The sequence below is a fragment of the Buteo buteo genome, chromosome 5 (genome assembly GCF_964188355.1).
Source record: "Buteo buteo chromosome 5, bButBut1.hap1.1, whole genome shotgun sequence".
Classification (NCBI taxonomy): domain Eukaryota; kingdom Metazoa; phylum Chordata; class Aves; order Accipitriformes; family Accipitridae; genus Buteo; species Buteo buteo.
The window spans coordinates 19352904-19376194 of NC_134175.1; the positions used below are offsets into that span (position 1 = coordinate 19352904).

Below are 23291 nucleotides of genomic sequence, written 5' to 3' on the forward strand. Positions count from 1 at the left end.
GCGCTGCCGCCGCGGCGGCGACTCCAGCTTTTCCCTCCCCTCAGGAGCCGGGGCCGACAGAAAATGGAGGCGGCGGGAAGGGCGGGGTGACCTCGGTGCGGACGGCGGCCCCGGCCCGCTACGCGCCGCCGCTCCCCCCCGCGCCCTGCGGCGGATCCGGCCGCGGGCGGTACCGGCCCCGCGTCCTCGCCCGCCCCCCACCGCCCCCCTCCCGCCGCCGCACCGCCGGCCTCGCGCGCCCAGACCCCGGCGGCTCGCGGGCGGCTCGGCCCGCGCCGGGGGCGCGGTCCAGTCACGGAGCGGCGTCCGTGCTGGCCAGTGAGCGCGCCGCGTGCCTGACAGTTACGCGGCCGCCGCCAATCGGGAGAGCGGGGGGCGGGGCGCGGCGGGGCGCGAGCGGCGCCGCAGGCCGCCGCGCTGGGGCAGTCGGCGGAGGGAAGTGGCGCAGCATGATGCGGCTGTGGCGCTCGGCGCTGCTGCGGGAGCTGCTGCTGCTCGGGCCGCCGGGGGCGGCCGGGGGCGGCGGGCCGGGTCCCGGCGCCGGCCCCAGGCGCCTCCCGCCGCCGCTGGCCGCCTTCGGCGCGAGCCCGCCCGCCTCCCGCCGCGGCCCGGGGCTGCCGCCGCCGCCTTCGGCGCGGGGTTTGTGCACTCGCTCGGAGGGAGCCTTGGAGGAGCCGGGGAAGGGGGCGCAGGCGCCGCCGCCGCCGCCCCCCGGCGAGCCCCCCGCTGACAGCGGCCACAACAATAACCACGGCGGCGGCAAGGAGCTGGCCGGAGGCGGCGGCGTGGGGGAGAAGTGAGTGCGAGGGGGGCGGCGGGGCCGGGCCGGGCCGGGCGGCGGGGGATGCGGAGGCGCCATGTGAGCGCCGCCTTCCCCCTCGGACGCGTGGTGCCTGCGGAAGGGGGCCGGGCCGGGCGGGGCGCGGGGGCCGGCGGGCCCGCTTCCCCGGCAGGTGCGGGGGCCGGCGGGCCCGCTTCCCCGGCAGGTGCGGGGGCCGGGCCCTTGCGCCGCGCAGGCATCGCCGCTCCCGGGGGCTCCCGGGGCCGCACCGCGGCGGGCCGGGGTCTGTCACGGCCGCGGGGCGGGGCGGGACGGGACGGGGCGCGCCGCGGTGTGGGCCCGGCTGCCGGGCGGGTGCTCGGGGCGCCCGCCCGGTGCTGGCCGGCCCGAGGGGGTGCCGCGGGTCGCGAAGGGCGGGCTCGGCGGGGGAAGGAGGCGCAGACGCGTGGCGCGGGGAGCGTGTGTGGCTCTGGGGGCTGCCCTTGCCGCTGCTTGGGGTCCTGTTCCCCCCGCCCCGCGCCTGGAGCTTCCACTTGGCGTGGGGTCCGTCCCACAGAAGGCTGCGCGTATGTGCGCGGGGTGCCTGCGCTTTGGCCCGGAGGGGACAGCGTGCATTAGTGTGTCTTCTCTAGCGCTGCGACTTGGTAAAATATTTTCCAAGATAAGTAAAAGCTGTGTCATCTTACATTAATTATTAAGGGCAATATACGTGGTGTGTCGTTCTGCGTTGGAAGTTTTGCAGCACTCATGTTCTTCACGGCTACACCTAGTGCAGTTAGGGATAGGTATTACCACCCGTTAGTGGTGTGTACAAATGTTTGTAGGTGCTGCAGAATGTGTCCCTGTGCCAGGAGGTCCTGATATGTCCCTAAGTGACAAAGGTTCATGCAGCTAATAGAATGCCAAGACTCTGTATGTTCATGAAGTTAATATTCCTTCACTTAGAACCTGAAATATGCTTGAAAAAAGTGGTTGGGGACAGGTGTATCATATCCTTGGTAAGGCCCGGTAATGGATAATGGGAATAGAGTATAATGATGAGGCAAATGAATTGATGGTTCTCCTTGGCACTCTGCTCTGTTAGTCCTCAGCACTATGGAGGTCTTGAAAAAGTCTTGTTCGTATATCCACACACACAGCACTCCACCCAACCCCCCCACCCCCCATCTGACAGTTTGCCCATTGCTTATTTGAACCTGGGTACACTTAGTGTCTCTGGTAACCTTTTACAAGAAGTTTGACAGCTTAACTGCAAGCCCCATGAAGACCCATCTCCTTTGTGTGTGCTTGAACATGCCCCTTGGCTTTCCTGTAGGCAGCCCATGTGTTGCCTTTGCGCTGCTTATGGGCCAGCATAATTAAAATCTAAACCCAAGTCACTTTCCCAGGCTTTGCTATGCTTATTACCTAGATGAAAAAAGCAAAAGACAGAGGAAATAAGGCCGAGAAAGGAGTACCTTTTTTCAACACTGGGCAGAGTCTGTTAGCTTAATGCTAAGAGGACGTCTGGAAAAGATTCCACAAGGTCAATCAGGAAGGCTTCAGCCCTTAGCTTGTTAATAGTTCTGCTTTGGAGTTGCAGTTTTTGTTTTGGTTTTGTTTTTGGTTTTTTTTTTTTTTTTTTTAATTTTTACAATGAACTTATGCTCCTTCAACATGGCAGGTGGGGAAAGAAGCTATCTTGTTCTTCTTCCCTTTTTCCTACCAAATGTCTTAGCTGCTCAGCTTGGTTCAAGCCTTTCGTTTCAATCCGATGTAGTCTTCTTTAAAGGCATCACTTATAATTTCTCCTGTCAAACTCCTTAAAAAATGCATGCATGTCAGGCTATATAACCATATACAATATAATACGCAACCATGTGTGTATTATTATTATAGTTGTGCTATTATTCGACATATATGAAGTCTTCTCTTTGAATTAGCTCTTTACCTAATGTTCTGGAACAAAAAAATCATTCAGCTGTGGCTCAAGGAGGTGTGGTTTATAAAGGTTGTGCTTCCATTTTCTATGAGAAATACAGATGGTACCATTAGAGACTTAGGAAAAACCAGTATGCCAACTGTGAGGGGTTTTTGAGGATGTTGAAAAGGTGGTTTATTAAAGAGGTAACATTTTCTTCAACTGAGCTTTTATAATAGCTTCCTACAGCTAGCATCAATTAGGGAAATCCTATAATTTCTAGTATGTCTGGTAAAGCTGTGTAGTCACAAACCAGTTATACACTTTTAATCATTTTTGCTTTTGACAAGAGGATGTATTTGAAAGTCAGATGCTTGTTCTTTGAGCCTTACTGCAAAATGAACAAGGAACAATTAAATAAAACATATAATGTATAGTTATGAACAAGGAAAAAACTGGAAACAGTTTCTTTTCAGTTCAGGGTGTGCAGGAATTCCTGGTGGCACATTACCCAGGCTGCTGGATACTTTCATTCTTAATTTTCTTAATGCAGAATTATGAAAATCTTTCTTAAGTGTTTGTAAATGGTACATTACATGTGGAAATCATTGCTATATTAAGACAGAGCGCAGGATTCAGAAGAAGAGTGAAGTTCTTCAAAAGACAGGTCTCTCGACTGAATTGACAACTGGGCTAAGTCAGTGCAGTCTGTGTGTTCTGCCAATTCCAGCACTTTGCCATCCAGCAGTATGTAACATTTGAGTTGTGTTTGGCAGATGGCTTGTGGACCCAACTGGGAAGACAGTAGTCCTTTTTACGCTTTCCTTTTTTTGTTTCAGGGGATTATTTTTTTCTATTTGGTTGTAAGGTAATGGTTCTAGGATACTGACATAACCTATAACGTCAAAAGACAGCACTAAGATTTTTCTTGCTTCTTTGCTTGCCTAACAGTGCTCGTGTACAGACAGTAGGAGTTGCAAGTGAAAATCTAAAATGTTTTCTGCAAAGACTGTACAGAAATTTAGAACAGTTTAATTCCTCATAGAGGGAATGAATTATGAGGTCTGTGGCTGATGAAATAACTAGTATCCCATTGCATAACCAGATCCCCTTGTGCATTTTTTCCTAAATGTCTTCCACCACCTCCTTATCCCTTCTATCCAGCCTTCACTCTGTTTATCCACCTGAAACTTAATATATTTTGGAAAGGAAAAACATTTGAGCTTAAACTGAGAGTGGTAGTTTTGATTAATGAAGGCTGTGGATTAAAATGCAATCATACCTAAGTTCATGCTTAAATAATTAAAACACAATAACCTAGTACAGTCCTAAATGATAAACTTGTATAATATTTAATAGCGTTTACTTCTACTTTCAACATAACTGTGCATTGTTCACTTTTACTTTCAGTGTAAGTGTGCATTGTTCTTACATCTTATGCTGGACAGTAGTAGGATCAAATGTAGTTTATCTTAGAATAAGCTATTTCTAAATTACAGTGGCCTTGGGTAAGGTGGGATGGAGGAGCAAAACGTGAGCAACCCTGATTTTTAAAGTATAACTAAATTGCAATAGTGATGGGTACTAGCATATGGAATATAGCAAAATGGTTAATGGAAGTGTTTTATTAAGTGTGGGGTGTTTTTTTTGTGTGTGTGGTTTGTTTTTTTTTTTTTCTTAAAATGGCAAGGAAGTGGTAGTGCTCCCTTTTAAGGACAGGGATGAATTCTGGGGATACCTTTTAAAATTAATCTTGCTTTTGCACCCAGGCCAGAATCCAGAGGAATAACTGTATAGTAACCAGGCAGTGTTTCATCTCACTGGTACTCCTGTTGGAGTGTGGATATAATACTCGCAGATGCAAGAAACTGTTAGAAGTATGCTTTCATTAGACCTTTCATAACTTCCTTAGAGGCCAAGGTTTTGAAGCAACAGTTCTTGTTTTTACCATAAACCCTTTGACATCTACTAAACCGTGTTCATCTTTGATCTAAGTTTATAAATACGTAGTTTTGTCTGAATCTTGGTAAGTTCTCAGGTAAATGGTTATCCACCACTGTTAATGGGATCAGTGTCTTAACTACGAAAGTGGACAGAAAGTAGTTACTTAGTGACTTGACAGGTGTTTATGTCTCCGTTGGAGATCAGTTATCTGTAGTAGGGTGACAACTTCTTCAAGATGCCTGTTTTAGAGTGGCTACCAGCTGTGGGTTGCAGCCCTTGCAGCTTTCATAGGCTCATAGAATAACGTGGGTTGGAAGGGACCTTTAAAGGTCATCTAGTCTAACCCCCCTGCAGTGAGCAGGGACATCTTCAACTAGATCAGGTTGCTCAGAGCCCTGTCCAACCTGACCTTGAATGTTTCCAGGGATGGGGCATCTCCCACCTCTCTGGGCAACCTGTTCCAGTGCTTTACCACCTTTACATTTTATATCATTGTAAAAGAATTTATTCCTTATATGTAGTCTAAATCTACGCTCTTTTAGTTTAAAACCATTACCCCTTGTCCTATCACAACAGACCCTGTTTGTCCCCATCTTTCTTATAAGCCCCTTTTAAGCACTGAAAGGCCACAGTAAGGTGTCCCCAGAGCCTTCTCTTCTCCAGGCTCGACAGCCCCAACTCCCTCAGCCTTTCTTCGCAGGAGAGGTGTTCTGTCCCTCTGATCACTTTTGTGGCCCTCCCCTGGACCCGCTCCAACAGGTCCATGTCCCAGAGCTGAACGCAGTACTCCAGGTGGGGTCTCACCAGAGCAGAGCAGAGGGGGAGAATCACCTCCCTCGACCTGCTGGTCATGCTTCTTTTGATGCAGCCCAGGATATGGTTGGCTTTCTGGGCTGCAAGCGCACATTGCCAGCTCATGTCCAGCTTTTCATCTGCCAGTGCTCCCAAGTCCTTCTCGGCAGGGCTGCTCTCAATCCCTTCATCCCCAGCCTGTATTGATACCGGGGGTTGCCCCAACCCAGGTGCAGGACCCTGCCTTTGGTCTTGTCACATGGGCCTGCTTTTCGAGCTTGTCCAGGTCCCTCTGGATGGCATCCCAGCCCTGAGGCGTGACAGCTGCACCACTCAGCTTGGTGTCATCTGCAAACTTGCTGAGGGTGCGCTCAATCCCACTGCCTATTTCATTGATGAAGATATTAAATAGTACTGGTCCAAATATGGACCCCTGAGGGACCATTGTTTGTGACAGTTGTTGTGACCTCATATTTTTGTGACTGGTGTCTTAGGATTAATAATGAGCCTGAAACTACTGTTAGCAGTGTCATAGCTTTATATCTTTTGTTGTTCTAGAAGTCATGTTCTGTGTTTTGCCAGTTACATCTTGAAGTACAAAGTAGGAACGTTTCACTGTAATTGAAACGTAACGACTTTTATATTGTAGAAATTATAATTCAGCTTTCGTTAAAATGAAACCCTCCGTGGAATCTGGTATAAGCATCATACTGATGCAGAAGGAAGAGCTGAAGGAAAGAGTGATTGATATGAACTGCAAAGTCCTTATGCTTGGAATTCCTGCATTCTTTTTTTCTTTGAATAAACAGAGCAGTGTGGAGCATCCACCAGTATTGTAGTCCACAGGTTAGAGTACCACTGAAGAAGTCCAGTTGTGTAATAGTCTGGTGCTTATTTATTTTTTCTTTTTTAGAGAAGGGAAGTAAGTATCAAAAATTATTATTCATGAAATAGAATAAACTGGAATTTCCACTTTAATTCAACTGTGGAAATTGCAAGTTCCCTGACTTGAAAAACAGCTCTCTACAATGTGTGCTGAACAGCACTATCTTGCTAAGTGTGCTCACGGTGCCAAAACATAGCTTTTAGGTTAAGCAAACATTAGTTACTGACATCACTGACCTGATAAACTGCAGAGCAAGCCTTTCCATTTCTATTTAGCTGATAAACTTTATCCAAAGATGGGTTATTTGACAAAGAGCAATTTTCTGTAAATATATTGAATGCCATCCTCTTTGCTTTGGCAATCAGTGCAGATCCATTGTTAAATTAGGCTGACTGACCCAATATTGAACAGCACCAGATGTGAAAGATATGGAAACTATGTCAAGAGAGAATTTATGCTGTGAAAGGTGCCTATCTTTGTAATAGATTAAAATCTTACAGAGAGGCAGATAAAAATCTTGGTCAAATGTCTGAAGTTTTTTTCTGCACCCTTCCAGATACAAATTCCACATCTGGAACAGCTGTAAAATTCTGAGTAATAGCTCATAAACTTGTAATTAAATAGGTTATTGGTTAAAATATCTCAATGTGTTTGCTGGCTTGTTTTGTCAAAGTGAAATATGGAAGTTTCCTCTGTCAAACCTTCAATCCAGTAACAAGTCTTGTAGCAGAGACATTCCCTAAAACATGAAATCTTAACGCTGTGGGGAGCTTAGTTAAATGCTGTGTGTAAGTGGGGAAAATGTAGGGGTGTAGACTATGTAATTCAGCATAGCTATAAAAAAGTACGTAGCTGCAGAGTTAGGATGCAGATGCAGGATGAAGCTTTAATTGGTATGTTAGTAATTTTGGTTCTGTTGGCTTGACTGGACATACGGTTCTCAAAAGATTGAAAGTGCAATGTGCTGCGTGGAAGACTTGAATTTTCTTTAGGAAAAAGGGTGTTCAGTAATTTGCTTGAGGTAGTTGCAGGCGTTTGTCTTGGTTGAATTGCGAGCCTGTCTGTGCATTAGTCAGTCAGCATCACTTAAAAAAAAAATAAAAAATCCAGGCTGGAAGACAAGGAAAGTTCTGTTGGCTTACAAAGCTGTCTTCTGTTCTTAGTATGTAAGTACAGTGTTTTAAATAAATTGGAAAATGAGAGGTGAGATTTTTACTACTGGTTTTCATTGCTAGTTATGAGGAAAGGAGGGAGGCGAGTGCAATCTAGAGGTTGTCTTAAATTTAAAAGGGTATTTGGATATAATCAGATTTTTATTAAAAATAATCATAAATCTGACCTGTTGTTGAGCTAGAGTAAGCTAGTATTGGGAGAGGAAGGAGGATTAAATGTCAGTCTGTAAGACTGCATTGGCCTACCTAGGGTCTGTGTTTAGTTGTAGTATTTTATTTTCATAGTTATAACCTGAGTACTGATATTCAAAGAATTACTAATCTTGTGAAAACTTTCATGACTAGAATTTAGACTTGCTTTTTGTACACACAGGAATATGTGTATAAAAATAGATAATTGCCACTGAGCATTCTAGTTTTGGGCAATAAGTTTTATATGTTAAAGTATAGTAAAAAAGTATTGCCAATATTATTAGATTATAAGATTGAGCTTTAAAATTGATGGCTAAAATAATGGACGACTGCATACACTGCATTTTAGTTAGTTTATGTCTACGTTTACTAGAGAACTATTTTGTTTTGATTTTATGTATTTTTGCTTGTCAAACATCAGAACATTGGTGTTTTCTAAGCTGGCTTTGTCTAGAAACAAACTTCAGGGGACTAAAAGAATTGATCCGAAGCCCTTTGCTGTCACTGCCCATAGCAGTTTGGAGGTGTACATTGCTATGATGACGTACTTACAGGGGAAATGTGAAGAACTGAGTACAGACTTGTGCGTCTGCCTGCTGCAGGGTGCTTGGAATATCAAGGAAAGGCGAAACGCTTGAGGTTAAACCTATAGAGAACTTCCAAAGGCTTTGATGGAAGGCTGTCAGTATTGCGGCTTTCTCTCTTGGAAGGAATCTTGATGCTTAATGTGGTAGGTTTCCTTCACATTTCACTTAAAATGGAGATAAGTTACAAAAAAATGCAGCCATACAGAAAGTGTATCTCGGAGTCAAGTAGTTAACACATGGAATACTTGGAGAGCCAGTGTATTTACATTGATAAACACAGTGACCATTAAAAATATATCTACACTGCATGTTTACTTTGTTAAGTACGCACGATGAGAGTTGCTGCTTCTGGTGCCTGAGCTGGTTCAGGTTACTGTATTATGCTGCAGATGGCTTTGCTTGCTTTCACTGTAACTGATGCGGCTTACATAAGCTTCTAGAAGGACAAGGGCTTTTAGAACTCCTCGTAGGAGTTCCTAAAACCAGGACTATTTTGAAGAAAATAATACACATTCATCATCTCTTTCTCTTGCCTGTGGAAATGAGGCACATAGGTCTCTGAGTCTTATAAATACTTTATCCTCTGTGCAAGTAACATGTCTATACTCTGTAACATCAAGAAAAAGGGAAAAACAATTCTAAAAATAATCTTAACAATAAATGTATGTTAGTAAAAACATGACTATGTTGCAGGTAAGAATGTTTGCTATTGTAAAGTATATGTATGCTACTTTTAATATTACCAAGTTTCTCCCCTACTTAAAGCTGAATTAAGCTTCATGTTCAATAATAAAAGTGTTCTTTGAAATTAGTGGTAGCAGTTATGTTGGTAGTGAAAAATGTGTTTCCTTGTGTATAACGCAAAAATGTGTATAAATAAAAATATGCACTAAACTAATCTATGTATGTGTTTTCTTTTTTTTTAGTAAAATGAAGCAAGGTCTCCTTCCTAGCTTAGAAGATCTACTTTTCTATACTATTGCAGAAGGACAAGAAAAAATACCAGTGCATAAATTCATAACTGTAAGTTTACTGTTCCAGAGTGCTGTATGAAAGCTAACTGCTACAAAGCTTTTTAACTTCCTAAATGCAAGAATACGAAGCAAAGAATTTGTATTATACATGGTTTGCTGCAGCAAGGAACGTAACTTTTTTTTTTTCCCCAGCAAGGTTTCTGTAATTAAGAGAATGAGTGTGCTAGTGTTGTTACTCACTTCCTTGCTGTGCAAAAGAGTATGCTTGAAAGCATCTGTGTCTATTGCAGGGCTGGGTAGTATTTGCACTTGCATAAAATGTAGTTGGACCATTGTGGATTTCAAATTACATTAATCCTTTGGCATAAGACACAGCCAAAATGGCAAAAGGATCAATAAGGTGTAAAAATGTCTCTTGTGTTGATAAGACAGTGGCAGCTGTCTCTTACCCTTATAAATAAGACTGAGCAGTATACAACTTGATTGTAATAGCATATCTTCTCATTTTAATAATTACTGTTTTATTGTAATAGGCACTCAAATCTACAGGATTACGTACATCTGATCCGCGATTGAAAGAGTGCATGGATATGTTAAGACTGACACTTCAAACAACTTCAGATGGTGTTATGCTGGACAAAGACCTTTTTAAAAAGTAAACTTTCTGTCAATAATGTAACTGTATAATTCTGAATGAATGTTGTCTGTCTTACTGACTACTGTCTTAGGAGAGACATAGGGTATCTAAATCGTGTAATTAGAAAGGGAGTCAAACATGCGCTCCTACTGATGCTATTTTCATATGAGTTTGTTCTATGGTTTCAGACAGCAGACAGATTGTATGATCTCCACAAGGGTTTAATGTATCAATGTTGTTTGCATGTGTATCTGACCCCATACTGCAACTCTTGGTCAGATGCCAAATAAATTAATTGATGCAGCATGGAATATTTAGTAGTAGTACATAAAACTCTCTTGCTGCATCATCAGTTTTTAATCTGAAGTTCAGGATGCTGCTTCTGTGTATGTTCAGAGTATGTATGTAGTTAATTCTAAAAGTGAGTGTATGAAAAATAGAGTGAAGTTAAATTTCAAGATATGTAGAGATGAGAGCAGTTAGGACTGTAGACACTGCTTTGGTCTGTTTTGGGTAAGACTTATGTGCCATATTTTAATGATGCTTTTTTTTAAGAAAAGTCTGTGGTCAGTTAGCTGAATAATATAAGCACTGTTCAGGTTGTCTTCAGTTCATTCCAAGCACACTCCTTTGCTCCCCTGCTTACAGTTCTTGTGTGCCAAAAGATTGGAAGTTTAGAGGCTCTTAAATCTTGAAATGAAATTTGTAGACTGTTTTTGAGTCTATATTTTTATTCCATTTACTGGGTAAATGACATAATATCTAAAACTTGCTTCTTTCATGAAGAATATACTTGTGTCAAAATTGGTACATTTTTGTTGTTCTGTAACATTTTTTGAATTAGTGAACTAATGCTGTTTAGTGTTATTTTCTCTCAGTTACAATTTAAAATCTATGTGTACGTGTGTAAAAAAAAAAAAAAGGTGCATTTACATACATATAAGTATATAAAATATACAGTATATGCTTATACTATATTATATATTTACCTGGTTTATGTAAATATAAAGTATATATGTTATATTTTTTTAAATATATATAAACATTTTTGGAAGTCCTTGAGAAAAAATGAATGTCCGCATGTGTGACAAAATAACAAACCAGTCAACTCCTTAATCATATGTGGGATACTTCTTAAAGGTACAACATGGACTAACTTTACTCGTGTATTTAAGTTCAAGAACAGGTCCTCATTGTTTATTTGTCAGCACAGTAAAAACTCTAAATAGTTACAGTCAGAAACCTTCCTGGGTGTATGGTTGGATTGGAAAGGAAATACTTTTGCTATTATGCATTACATTTATACTAGAAAGCTTGTTTGTAATAGTAGACTATGAATTATGTTTTTAGGCAAGGGCTCTATATTAAAAAAGGACAAGTGATTGCTAATTAGCAAGACTAGCCTGTGTTCTACCTCACATCTCTAGGATTTGATCTTCTGTGTTAGGGGAGTGGTTGTTACTATGATAATTGGTAGAAAGGTTACACAGTTGCTTCTTGTGTAGGAAGAGTTTTGAACATAAAGACTATATAGAAGGTGGAGAGGTGAATCTTTTTTCACATAGCAGATTTTTCCTTCACAAGAGCAGGTGTGAACTTTTTTATAAATTAAAAACCCCCAAACTTCAGTTATCTGTTTCTCCTAGGTACACTGCATTTGCTGTGTACACACTCGTACAAGGTTCCTGCATTTTTTTCTTCTTTTCCAAGTGTTTAAGGTGTGAAATATAACAGTGTATCTACTCAGCTGTACTTACATCAGGACTTTGAAGCTTCAATTCCCTAATCATAGAAGTCAGTGGTGTAATTCTCCTGTTGAATTTGAATCCAAAGCTGCTAGATCAAAGAAGGCATCAAGGATAAGTGACGTGGAGTAGTGCTAACATAAGCTTGACTAAATCAATCGAGTCCAGTAGAAATTACCTGTAAAATACGTTAGCTCATGCATCTGTACTGTCCATCTGTAACAGAAGTTTCAACACCTTTTTAGAGGTTCTAACCATTAGGCTCCAATTTGACTAAAGCTTTATTTTGAAGATTTTTGGCTTTACAGTGCTCTCCACTTAAATAAAAATTTGGAAAAAATCTCTGTTACAGGCAGGACAACTTGGGGTTTTAATCTTTCATCTCCAGAGTTTCTTGGATTGAAGGCTTCACTGGTGCACATTTCAGAGAGAGCACTTGACAAATTTCTTGAATTAGCTGTTTATGTTGCGTCTGTATAACATACACATGGTCTTTGTAGCATGAACAATACCTTGCTGAGAACAGCTTGCTTACTGAAAGCAGTGAAGCATGCTACTTAGCTTGCTATGTGACTTCTTTTCTTTTTTTTTTTCTTTTTTTTTTTTGGTACCCTAGCTATGATACTACTTAATAAAGAAGTAGTAGTACTATCTAACTATTGTTAGATGAAACTTAGGCAACTTAACAAATATGGAAGATTGTACATGCTAATCTGCTAATCTTCCTCATGAATTGTGCACATTTTGACATATCCTATTCTTTTAGATCTGTTTCTATGACATTGTAGCTAGTTTGTAAAAAAATTTCTAATAATCTTTGTAAGAAATCCTTGTACCCCTCTTAGTTTTTCTTTTAACTCACAGCTTGTTCCTAACAGAAGAATAGAAGGCTTGCAAAAAGCCCTATCTCTTAACTAACAATATTTTGGCCAAGAGGGTTGGGGGGTGGTGGGGAGGGAAGGAAAGGCATGAGGCAATCAGAATTGAGTTATTTTGAAAATGGCACACTTGAATGAGATAATAGCTACTGAGTAACAGTTATAACTCTGAGGTTTAAACCCAGTTCTTTTTCAGAATAACTTACTTGGCTTTGTAGACTTAGCCTATGTCCAGGGTGGTGTCTGTCCTGCTTTACTGACCCAGAACTGTGGTCTTGCTAGCTAAATCTTCTCTGATCTGCAGGTAGGAAGCAGCAATCTGGGTATGTTATGTTCTAAGCATAAACCTGACAGTCTGTTGCTGGATATCAAACAGGGTTATCTATTTGCTGCCGAATGGCTGTGCTGCTCTCTCATTCTAGGTAGCAAATCCTGAGGAAGACTTTCATTTTAGATATACTTAACCCAGGTATTAATAAATGTGTTCATCCTATTTGAGCAATTAGAAAGCTTTTGACAGAAGATGTAGAGGACTTCTGCTATGTTATAATATTACTACCTCATTTGTCAAAATAATGTCACTTTTTTTTTTCTAAAATGTCTAAATATCTACAGACCTAGTCTTGCTATTTGGAAATGAAGTTTCACATTCCTTTCTGTAATGCTTATACTGTAGCTTTTTGAACAGGAAAAAAGATGTCCATTCAGCTATATAGATAGCTGAACAGTTCTTCAGATTGATGGGAGTTCAGACTGTGTTTTTAGCAGGTATCTACTTTGTATAGGGAAACAATAATCAGCAGTCCGAGCCAAAATTTGAAAAAAAATGGGTAAATGTAACAAGCTGTATGATAAAGGAAACAAAGTGATCCTAACTTTATGCTAGAGACCAAAGATGCAGTATCCAAAAAAACTGCCAAACTTATATATATATATATATATGTATAACTTCAGGTTATACAAGTCACTGAAAGTTATTATAGATCATAAGATTTGCATCCTAATCTTCCTAATCCAAATGCATCAGGGAAGTTTTATAGTTTGAAAAGATATGTTTTCAAATGGGGGAAGAAATGCTTGGATTGGGATTTGGCAAGACAGAATTTTTTAGGGTGAGATTATAAAGTTTGGAGAAAAGGAAGAATTTGAGGTAGGAAGTTTTTAGTGTACCCGTCTTGAACAATTCTAGGGAGATAAGGACAAAGTTGTTTGTAAAATTTGACTGTAGAAAGATTTTTATTTATCAATATATTGATTTACTTAAATTCCTCCCTGTGATCTTTTCCTACTGCTCCAGTTTCCTGAGCCTGAGACCATTTGTCTCTAAAGGGTTACCTGGAACATAAAGCGGTTAGAAACTCCAGTGGGGAGATGTCAGTTGCAGAATATTAGAGGCTGTGAAGGCTAGTGTCCTTTGTTGACTGAAAATATTACTGCCTTGTTAATTGGAGCTTACTAAGACCCCTGTTATTTTGTCTATGCAGTAATTGTTCCAAGTACCCATCTAGATTAACTGAACCCCTGTATTTAATTTGGTCTGTGAATTCATATGATTTGCCTGGGTTAAGGATAAATACCCACACACTGACCTTGGCAGAAGTCTGGGAACAACAACTTCTTGCAGAAATAGGTAATGTCCTTAACCAGCATAGCTACTTCTGCAGTGAGTTTCAATCTCTAGTTTAAAGTGATTGAATTATTGAAGTCAGCATCCTAGACTCGATGTAAATCAGTAAGTGTATAAATGCCCTTCCTGTTTCAGAGACATAATGTGGTATTAGAGGACTGTATTTCAGTGCATACTTCCTTCTTGTTGTTTTCCACACTTCGTGTTGAGTCGTTCTAATAGGTTTGGGCGAACTGAATTTATTTTTTTTTTTCTTACAAGAGTGCTTAATGCTGTCCAGGTGGTACAGACAATGTAGAAGTGCATCTGAAGTTTAAACCTAGTGCACGTTATGTTGTTACTCCTTCTGCACACATAGCTGCTGTAACTGTTATTAATTACTTTTGAAAAGGGGTTGGTGCACCTGGAGTAGGTAACTGTAATTGGAGGCTGCTGGGGACAAAAACAAACAGGATTTTTTGCAAGATATTTAAAAAAGGAGTGGATAAGCATGACAAATTGCAACAAAACCAACTCAATTGCAATTTTAACATAGACTAATAAAGAAGTGTATTGCAGACAGAGCAATTCTTAAGATGCCAATGTGTACAATGGAAACTTCTCTCCTGTTTCTCTTTCACTCTTGGAGAGTAGTGCTTACCAGCATTTGAAATGGCTGTCATTTGAATTTGAGATAAAGTCTTCTAAGTAGAAAAGAGTTGAAACTGAAGGTTTAAAAAAAATAGAATGGGATTCAAAGGGAAGATAATTCTGTCCATTGGTCTTCATCTTCATGCATCTTCATTTTGTGGTGATAATGACTTTTAATAATAGAATTATTGTAATTATCTATTCCAAGAGAAAATATTTCCCTAGAAATTAATTTTTTACTTCTCTGAGTAAGCGTTCGTTGGAATGATATATTCTTTTTTGTAGTAAGGGCCTAGATGTTTTTAACTTTCCATTTGTCTGTATTACCAGTATGTTTCTGCTTTTGTCAACATTGCCAGAAAGCGTAGTATGAGTGTGTTAATGAAGCTGTTTGTTTGGTGTTAAACCTCTCTCTCTTCCTTGCCCTGGGATAGGGCTGTTAATACCCTTTATCAGGTCATATTTCAACTGATGTGATAATGCCTCCCAATTCCCACCCCTGCTCCTGCTCCGTGCCCCCCCCCCCCCAACACACCACTTAGAGCAACATGTCTCAGCTTGTGTTTTGATCCTTCCCTTCTGTTTCTCCTAGATAAGTCCCTTCCTTTTTACGTCATCAGTTTTTTAGATGTACCAGATGGGCTGACGTTCAGAGGGTGTGGATGATAATGTAACTGTGTTCTGGGTTAAAAGTCAGCAAAGATTCCTTAAGTGGTGGTAGTTTGAAGCAAGAGACTTGCAGTACTGCTCAGTGTTAACTTTTGCTTAGTTTAGAAGATGTTATCCAGTACTTCCACAGGGTTTTGTTCTTATTAGAGTGGAAACTCATTCCAGTTTTGTCTGTTGACGGCATTCACATGAAACCAGTTGAAAGTGAGAGAAACAAACCCTGAACATCAGAAGTCCAATCTAACTCTGAAATTAACACTTCTTTGGACAAGGGCTGGGTTAGATGACCTTCATGTGTCTTGATCCTAAGAAATGGGTGGCTTAGATCCCTCTTGCAAGCTTAGATGCTGCTTGAAGGCAAATTCATGGTACCTTGCAGTAGTATCACAGTTGAAACTTTGAAGAGGAGCTCTAAGTAAAAAGGCATGAAAAGGAATGCAATGAAACAATGTAAATAATTTTTAAAAAATAGAACTGACGAAGGGGAAAATTGAAAAGTCTTTCTAATAAAGACCTGTTCTGGTAGGTGTATAACTTCAAGGGACTGACGGTCCTTATTTAAATAGCATGTAATTGCTACTTAAGTAGGCTTTTTGACAGTACTTTGTCAAAAGACTAATAAACTTCTTAAACTTTTTACAGGTGCGTACAAAGTAATATTGTGTTGCTTACTCAAGCTTTCAGGAGGAAGTTTGTCATTCCAGATTTTATGTCGTTTACTTCACATATTGATGAGCTGTATGAAAGTGCTAAAAAACAATCTGGAGGAAAGGTAACCTGTTTGTAAATTCAACCTCAAACTTCTGTAGATTTCTGGATATTAACCAAATACGTTCTTTGTTAAGTAGACAGATTTTTCTTAATGTTTTTAGCAAAATGTTAAACTGGTAACTTAATAAAATAGTTGTGGAAGTTCAGTTATGCCTGCAGCTTGCAAACTGTGTTAGAAATACAGCTTCTTAACTCTAACAATCTTTTACAGTGTTGAGGTTAGAATGAGAAAATAGTGTTGTTCTTTCTTTATTTTACATAAACTATAAAACTGCTATATAATTTGTCAGACTAAACTTAGTCTATAAAAGAATTACGCTAGTCTATACAACTGGTTGGGTTGTGTGACAGGAATAATTGTTAACACCATACCTATGTTACTAATTAAACTTTATTCTAGTGCTTATTTTCAATAAATTAGTTGAAAAGCCCTGAACTTTGTTACAAGCTAAAATTTCATATGATTTGAAAATGCCGAACGTGCTGTAACACAGAACAGATATTCTTCTTAGAAAGTGCTGAAGTTCGAAAAAAGGTTGTATTTGATAATGACCTAGTGAATGTGATAATCTGTAATGAAGTTTTAGATATACTAGGTGATTATTAGTGGAATAATTCAGTTGTACTTTGTGTATACTTTCCATGATGTTCATTTTAATTAACGTATATTAACATACAATTAAATATTTTGGATGTTGTAATGTCTCTCTTTTTATTTCACATTGTGATAGGTTGCTGACTATATTCCACAGCTGGCCAAGTTCAGCCCTGATTTGTGGGGTGTGTCACTTTGCACAGTGGATGGACAGAGGTATATTCTAACCTCTAGATTTTGCTATTTCAATTATTTAAACTATCTGACACATAACAGCACTTCATGTTATCTCATGGTTTAATAAAGAAAAAGCTTTGCTGGAGTTGTTGAAGAAGTAAAATGCACTTGGTGATCTTAACATTCTTTCAGCTTCTCTGTTTAATCTGAATTATTTTGCTATTATAAAATACTGTTTAAATAGTATTTGTAAATACTGTATTTAAATCTGGATTGTATTGCACTTATGATCCAAACACAATAATGAAGCTGTGGGTGATTTTGGTGATTACCAAAGGACAATACTTACATAGTATTAATGTTTGGAAGTTGAAGAGCTTTGTCTAATAGTACCCGTGCCTCAAGCTGTATTACCTTTTCTGTAGGTCACGATGTACTTAAGTTAGTTCCTCTTTTGCATTTTAATGTTCTTACTGTAGCATTATTATATTATTACTATATGTCATTGAAAAAATTCAGATCCGTGTTCTTTGAAATGCAAATGTGGAAACTGGACAGAACTTAATGTGATTTTGCTTTTCAGGTTGATTAAACTTTCTCCTGTGAGGGTGTATGTAGGTCTTAGATACAGTTAGAGTGATCTTATTTTTATTTTTTCTTTATTAGTAAGTAAGTGTAGCAGGGACAGTTAAGAGCCTAAATGTAAAGGAGTATCTCACACCATCTAGCTGAGAAGTAAGGTGAACTGTTCTATGTGTACCTTTGTGACTAGACAATGTGAGATAGTCATCAGCTTGCATGTGTCTGCTGGCCTGCACTTTGATATGGTCATACTGCATATTCTGAGTACCATAATTTTCAGGTGTTGGCTTATGTCCTGGGTGAATGATGCATTCCTGAGAGAGCATCAGACTTGCTTATGGTGACTGTGGATTGGGGTTCATTTTAATGTGATTGTTATGATCCGTATGTTTGTTTCTTATTAGCCATATGCTTTACAATCTCTAGGGGAAGAGCTTACAAGTGAGCTGAAGTATTTTTCAGCTCCCTGCTTAAGTGTCTGAATTATAATCTATTCATAGTAGAACAGCTTGAAAAATAAAATTGTTCTCCATTTTGAATATTTTAAATTGGCATTTTGCTTTGTTTTGGATATTATAACATGTACTAACGAAAGTTTTTATAATGCTAATTTTTGTAATGTTTAATGTTGTGTAATGTTAGCAAAATGGTTTTGCGAGTTTCTCTGAAACCTTCTCATGTTTTCTGCAAAAAAAAGAAGCAAATACACTTCTGATTTTGCCATCAGACAAGTGGTTGCTTGGAGCCTTTTGCTCTAGATGGGTCATATGCTGCTTGTATGAGTCATTCTTCGATGCAGTCTGACTTGGATGTTGAAAGTAAACTTTCCAAAAGCTAGCATTTAATAATTGTAATAAAATACCTATGCTATTATGGAAAGGAATGTAAATACAGCTATTTAATTGTTGCCCTCCAATTCCAAAACTGAATTGGATCTCATCTTTGTTTATATAGACGTAAATATGTATAGTGGCTATATTCAGGTCAGCTGTACCCTGTTGAGTATGTGGTTTGCAATTCAGTAGGGTAAGTGTGATACTAGAGGTCTGAGGTGAATTTTTTGCTCTGGTACAAAACCAATTTCTGAACTTGCTTTTATTTTGTTACATTGGCAGTAATCACCACAACTGACTTTGTTATGCTTAGTTTATGGAGGAAATTGTTAAAACCTTTAAATAGTTTTGTTATGGTCTTTAAAATGAGACTTAGTAATAATATGCTTCTGAGTTTTTTGGTGTTTTTTTAATAGTCCTAGTATGCTGAAGAATAGATGAAGCATTTAACACTCTACTTGCCACAGCTGGCAAACAGGAAATTTCAAACCTCTTCATCTTGTGTTTTTCCCAGGCATTCTGTTGGCGATACCAAAGTTCCATTTTGTCTTCAGTCCTGTGTAAAGCCTTTGAAATATGCCATTGCTGTTAATGATCTTGGCACAGAATATGTGCACAGATATGTTGGTAAAGAGCCTAGTGGATTAAGATTCAACAAATTGTTCCTGAATGAAGATGGTAAGAGATATATAAAATTGAGTATTTGCATTATTAAGTATTATAAAATTATAAAACAAGCTACACAGTTTGATTTTGAGTCTTTTCATTTTGCTGTATCCTCTTAAGTCTTCTTATTAGACAGCGCCCCAAAATATTTTGCCATCAGCAAGGTGTGCTTATCCTTTATCACTCACTTTTGCCTAATTTAGAATGCTAGTAAAAGACGCTTTATTACTTCTATTCTATTTGCTAGTTATCCAGCTGTACGAAAAAACAAAGAATTTTGATAATGCAGGTACTGGAAATGTATATTTATTTAGTTGAGTTGGTAGCAAGTGTTCCTTAATCATGCCTTCTGTAAAATGATGGTGAAAGAATCAAAGATGTTAAACTGATTTTAAGAAACATGTTTATCACTTTCCTTCTCAGCCCTCTAAGAGGCAGATGCTGATGCCAAAGGCTAGCACTGGCTAGTTTCCAGAAGGCAAAATTGATCACATCTTCCCACAGATTATTCTAAACTGAATTTGGCTACCGATTCAAAACAAGGGGTGTTTTTTGGTTTTTTTTTTTGTTTTGTTTGTTTGTTTTTCCTGTGGCAGGAGTGCTTTAGCAAGAATTTCTTGTACAGTACTTAGCTAGATTATTTCTTTTTCATATTAATTCTCAAGCATGAAAATGTTATTTTTAAAAACACTGGCAAAAATTTGAGAAGGATGACTCATGTAGCTTTAGAGGAAATACTGGATATTCTCTCTGAAGCACAAATGTTTCTTCTAGCAGATCTTTCTCAGTAAGAGAACAATGTTTCTGTTGCCATGGTATTGCAATTAATATTTAATTAACAGTGTAAGGCTTGGATGATATTTTTGTCAAGGACTGTATTGAGTTCTGAATTAAATATCTATATTACTAATATGTTAATGATACATAATTATATTTAGTACATAACTTAAAATCATCTTTCCAAACTTACAGATATAATAGATGTTGAAAATTTATTTCTTCTTTTTTATTATGTTAGTAAGTGGTAATGAAATACCAACGTGCATGTATGTTACCAAGAGGACATTAAGCATTTTGTCAAGGTTTGCTGTCTTGCTTTCCTAGTTTTTCCAAATACAATATTGTACAGTGTGAAGAAGACCATTTTGAAAATTGCCCATTTTTCCCTTTGGATCAATATAGGTGTGGGGGTTTCTTTTTAACTATTTTTTTTATTTTTAATGAAATGCCAGAAAATATAGTAGTAATTCTCTTCTTTCTGTTGCTACTTTTAAAATTGAACTATAAGAGAAGATGAATTGTTAGGCTGTGGTTTTTTATTATATTACTGTTAGACTTTATGAGTGTTTATAAGACTGTTATGCAATAAGAGAATTGGAATTTATTGAAAGTTGTGCATGAAATTAATAGAGAAGACTAATTCACATGATAAAAATTATAATTTTTAAGTATGTGCTTGTGTTGCTGATACAACTGACATGAGAAAAATGTGTTAGAACTAACCTGAAGAGCCTATTATCTATAGAGTCTTTAAATAAAAGACTAAAACAAAAGGTAGAAGTCTAATAAATAGGAACATTGCAGTTATAGGGAGAGAAAGGGAAGCTTGAGTTTCTGTGAGTGAAGAAAGAGGAGGGAAGAAGGGATTACACTTTACTTGTAGATTTAAATTGATTTATAAAGTTTGGATATGCAGAGTATTTGGTAGTTTGAACATGCATAACTACTTGGAAGATCAGATTTAAAAATAAAATACAGATATTTATTATCTTTCAAATTATTCTGATATAGTTGAATTTCATGTTTGTAAATAGGATTTTATGAAGTGATATGCAGGTCTTTGAAAACTGGTTAGACATGCATGTGAAGCTATTTTTGTGCTCACTGCGTTAAAGATTTCTAAAACAGGATGTTCTTCCATTTCTTTGTTTACTAGTATTGAGATTCAAGCTGTAAAGAATGGAGAAATTACAATACAATTTTAAATCATAGCTAAAAATGCCAACTTAAAACAAAAAAGTGTTAGTATGAATCATGTACATTTTGAATAAGATCTGTGCTCTGCAATGGAAATTTGGAAACTTCTGCAGCCTTGTGAATATTCTATTTTAAAACTTCTTTAATCAAAGGGAACATATGGCCCATCGAACAATTCAGATTTCTGGAGGACTAAAGCAATTCCCATGTTAATTAAAACCCTATTATTCTCGTTGATTGAAGTAAATCAGGAATTTTACATAGTAAAATATGTCTGAAATAGGCATCATCAGGAATAATTTTCCTGGTTATGGTCGTCAAGCAGTTTGTAGATTTCTTCATGGTGATTGAGTTCATGATGCAACATGTCTGACAATACCTGTATATATGTACAGTTAGTATCTCTTATCCATACGTGTGACCTTCTCCTGATGATAATTATTTGTAGAATTAGTCCAGTAATATAATTGTTTGTGGAACTTAGTCCAGTAATAAATGCTGCGTTGTAATTGAATGAGGGGTTGATTGCCAGAAAATTGTTTATTCTGTTGAAGGATTTTGTTAACCAAAGATTAAATTCCTTCTTTAAGTTTTTGTATTGGACAAACATATTCAAACGTGTCATTTCAGGAAGAGCTTGCCATGATGAACTGTTTTGTGTGTTAAAATATCTGTATTGTTTGTGTGGCAACCTCTGCTTTCTGTGCTCAAAGACTGCAAGCCAGTTGTACAAGAAGGGCCTAAGGCCAATGATGGACAAAAAAGGTCAGAAGAACTGTTAGAGGAAAAGCACTGTAACTTGAGCTTGTATAGGGCTGATTGTCCAGCAGTTTTGAGGTATTAAAAAAATAGATACTTTCCACCATTAAATAGTGATGTCTAGTGGGGATATTTTTAGGTAACTAAATAAATTATATTTTCTTTTATTTTGAATTTAGATATACCTGTTAAATATATTGCAGTTCTCTATGTAAAAGGCTGTTCTAGACAAGTATCTCCTTCCCACAGGAAAAACAGAGCACTGTATCAGTGAAGAATATATTCACTATTCAGAGGCTGTTAGGTGGGTTGTTTATGCAAGAGACAAATCGTTGAATCAGTGCTAGACTTAATCAGGGCACCCCAGTTAAAGGCAAAGGGTTATTATAACTTGTGCTTTTCATTAAGGATAAAAAAGATGAATTGACTCCAGAGTATAATGAGATGATACAGCAATGTAAGACACTTGCAAAGAAGCTGTGTAAAAGACTTTTTTTTTCAGTCTGAGCAGATAATTGCCTTTATTATTTGATTATATGTAGACGGGGTATGTGTGTGTTTTTGTTTTTAGTGATGTGTGTCAGTTAGCTTTGCAGAGTTTGATACCTCTTTCTAAAGATTAATAGATGAGTTTGTTCACCTCTCTGCAAACTGTTGGAATTACAGTATCAATCTTCTCTTGCAAACTGTTGCAATTACAGTATCAATCTTAATTCCTTGTCCTTGTACAATGTGGAATCCCTTGCTGATGGAACCCACCGTGAAGTAAATTGGTAGTTGCTGCTGCTTTAGAAAGAGACCTGTGTATGACTTCCCTTAAAAATTAATGTAGCCTCAGAACCTATACATCCCTAAGAGGTGAAAAAATACCTGGGAACGGCAGTATTATTGATGGGAGTGGAAGACATCTCATCTTTGAAATTAGCAGGAATCTTTCAGAATGTAAGATGTTATTTAGGCATCCTGGCCCTTAAAAAGGGCCAGTATATCTTAAGTCTGTGGAGAGGTTCTTCACTGTAGAATAAAATAGAATATTTCAGCTGGAAGGGACCTACAACTGAGTCTAGTCCATCTGCCTGACCACTTCAGGGCTGACTAAAAGTTAAAGCATGTCATTAAGGGCACTGTCCAAATGCCTCTTAAACACTGACAGGCTTGGGGCATCTACCACCTCTCTAGGAAGCCTGTAGCTATTGTGGCAAGGTAGAAGGGTTATCTGCAATTACAGATATCTATGTATGGGAAGTGTTTGGATAGTATTATCTGGTGCTATGCAGATAATAGTGAAAATTGCTTTCCTGTGACCTGGGTACCCTGACAGGGTTTACTCTGCTTAGAAGAGGCAGCAGTGGGTTAATGGAAGGTGTCCTACTCAGCTCTGTGATGTGCTGGTGTTAGGCAGCAGTAGGAGAGACCCTCAAAGAAGAGCTTTTGTTAGTGTGTGGTAAGCTGGACTGCTGTACCTCCACTTCGCTGCTAAGGCTCCCACAGTGATTGTTCCTTGCTGATTTGTCAAG

At 39.0% G+C, this 23291-nt stretch overlaps 1 protein-coding gene across 2 annotated transcripts in view; it reads left to right on the forward strand.

The window, feature by feature from the left end:
* Nucleotides 1–410: 410 nt before the first annotated feature.
* GLS (glutaminase) overlaps nucleotides 411–23291 on the forward strand; it is a 69106-nt gene continuing 46225 nt past the window's right edge. The window contains exons 1-6 of one of the 2 annotated variants that reach the window (XM_075028015.1): nucleotides 411–796; nucleotides 9181–9277; nucleotides 9762–9883; nucleotides 16057–16186; nucleotides 16917–16996; nucleotides 18887–19050. In XM_075028015.1, the coding sequence (XP_074884116.1) occupies nucleotides 450–796; nucleotides 9181–9277; nucleotides 9762–9883; nucleotides 16057–16186; nucleotides 16917–16996; nucleotides 18887–19050 (940 nt within the window). In that variant the 5' untranslated portion in view covers nucleotides 411–449. The remainder of the gene's footprint in view (nucleotides 797–9180; nucleotides 9278–9761; nucleotides 9884–16056; nucleotides 16187–16916; nucleotides 16997–18886; nucleotides 19051–23291) is intronic. The other variant, XM_075028016.1, reaches the window with a different exon arrangement.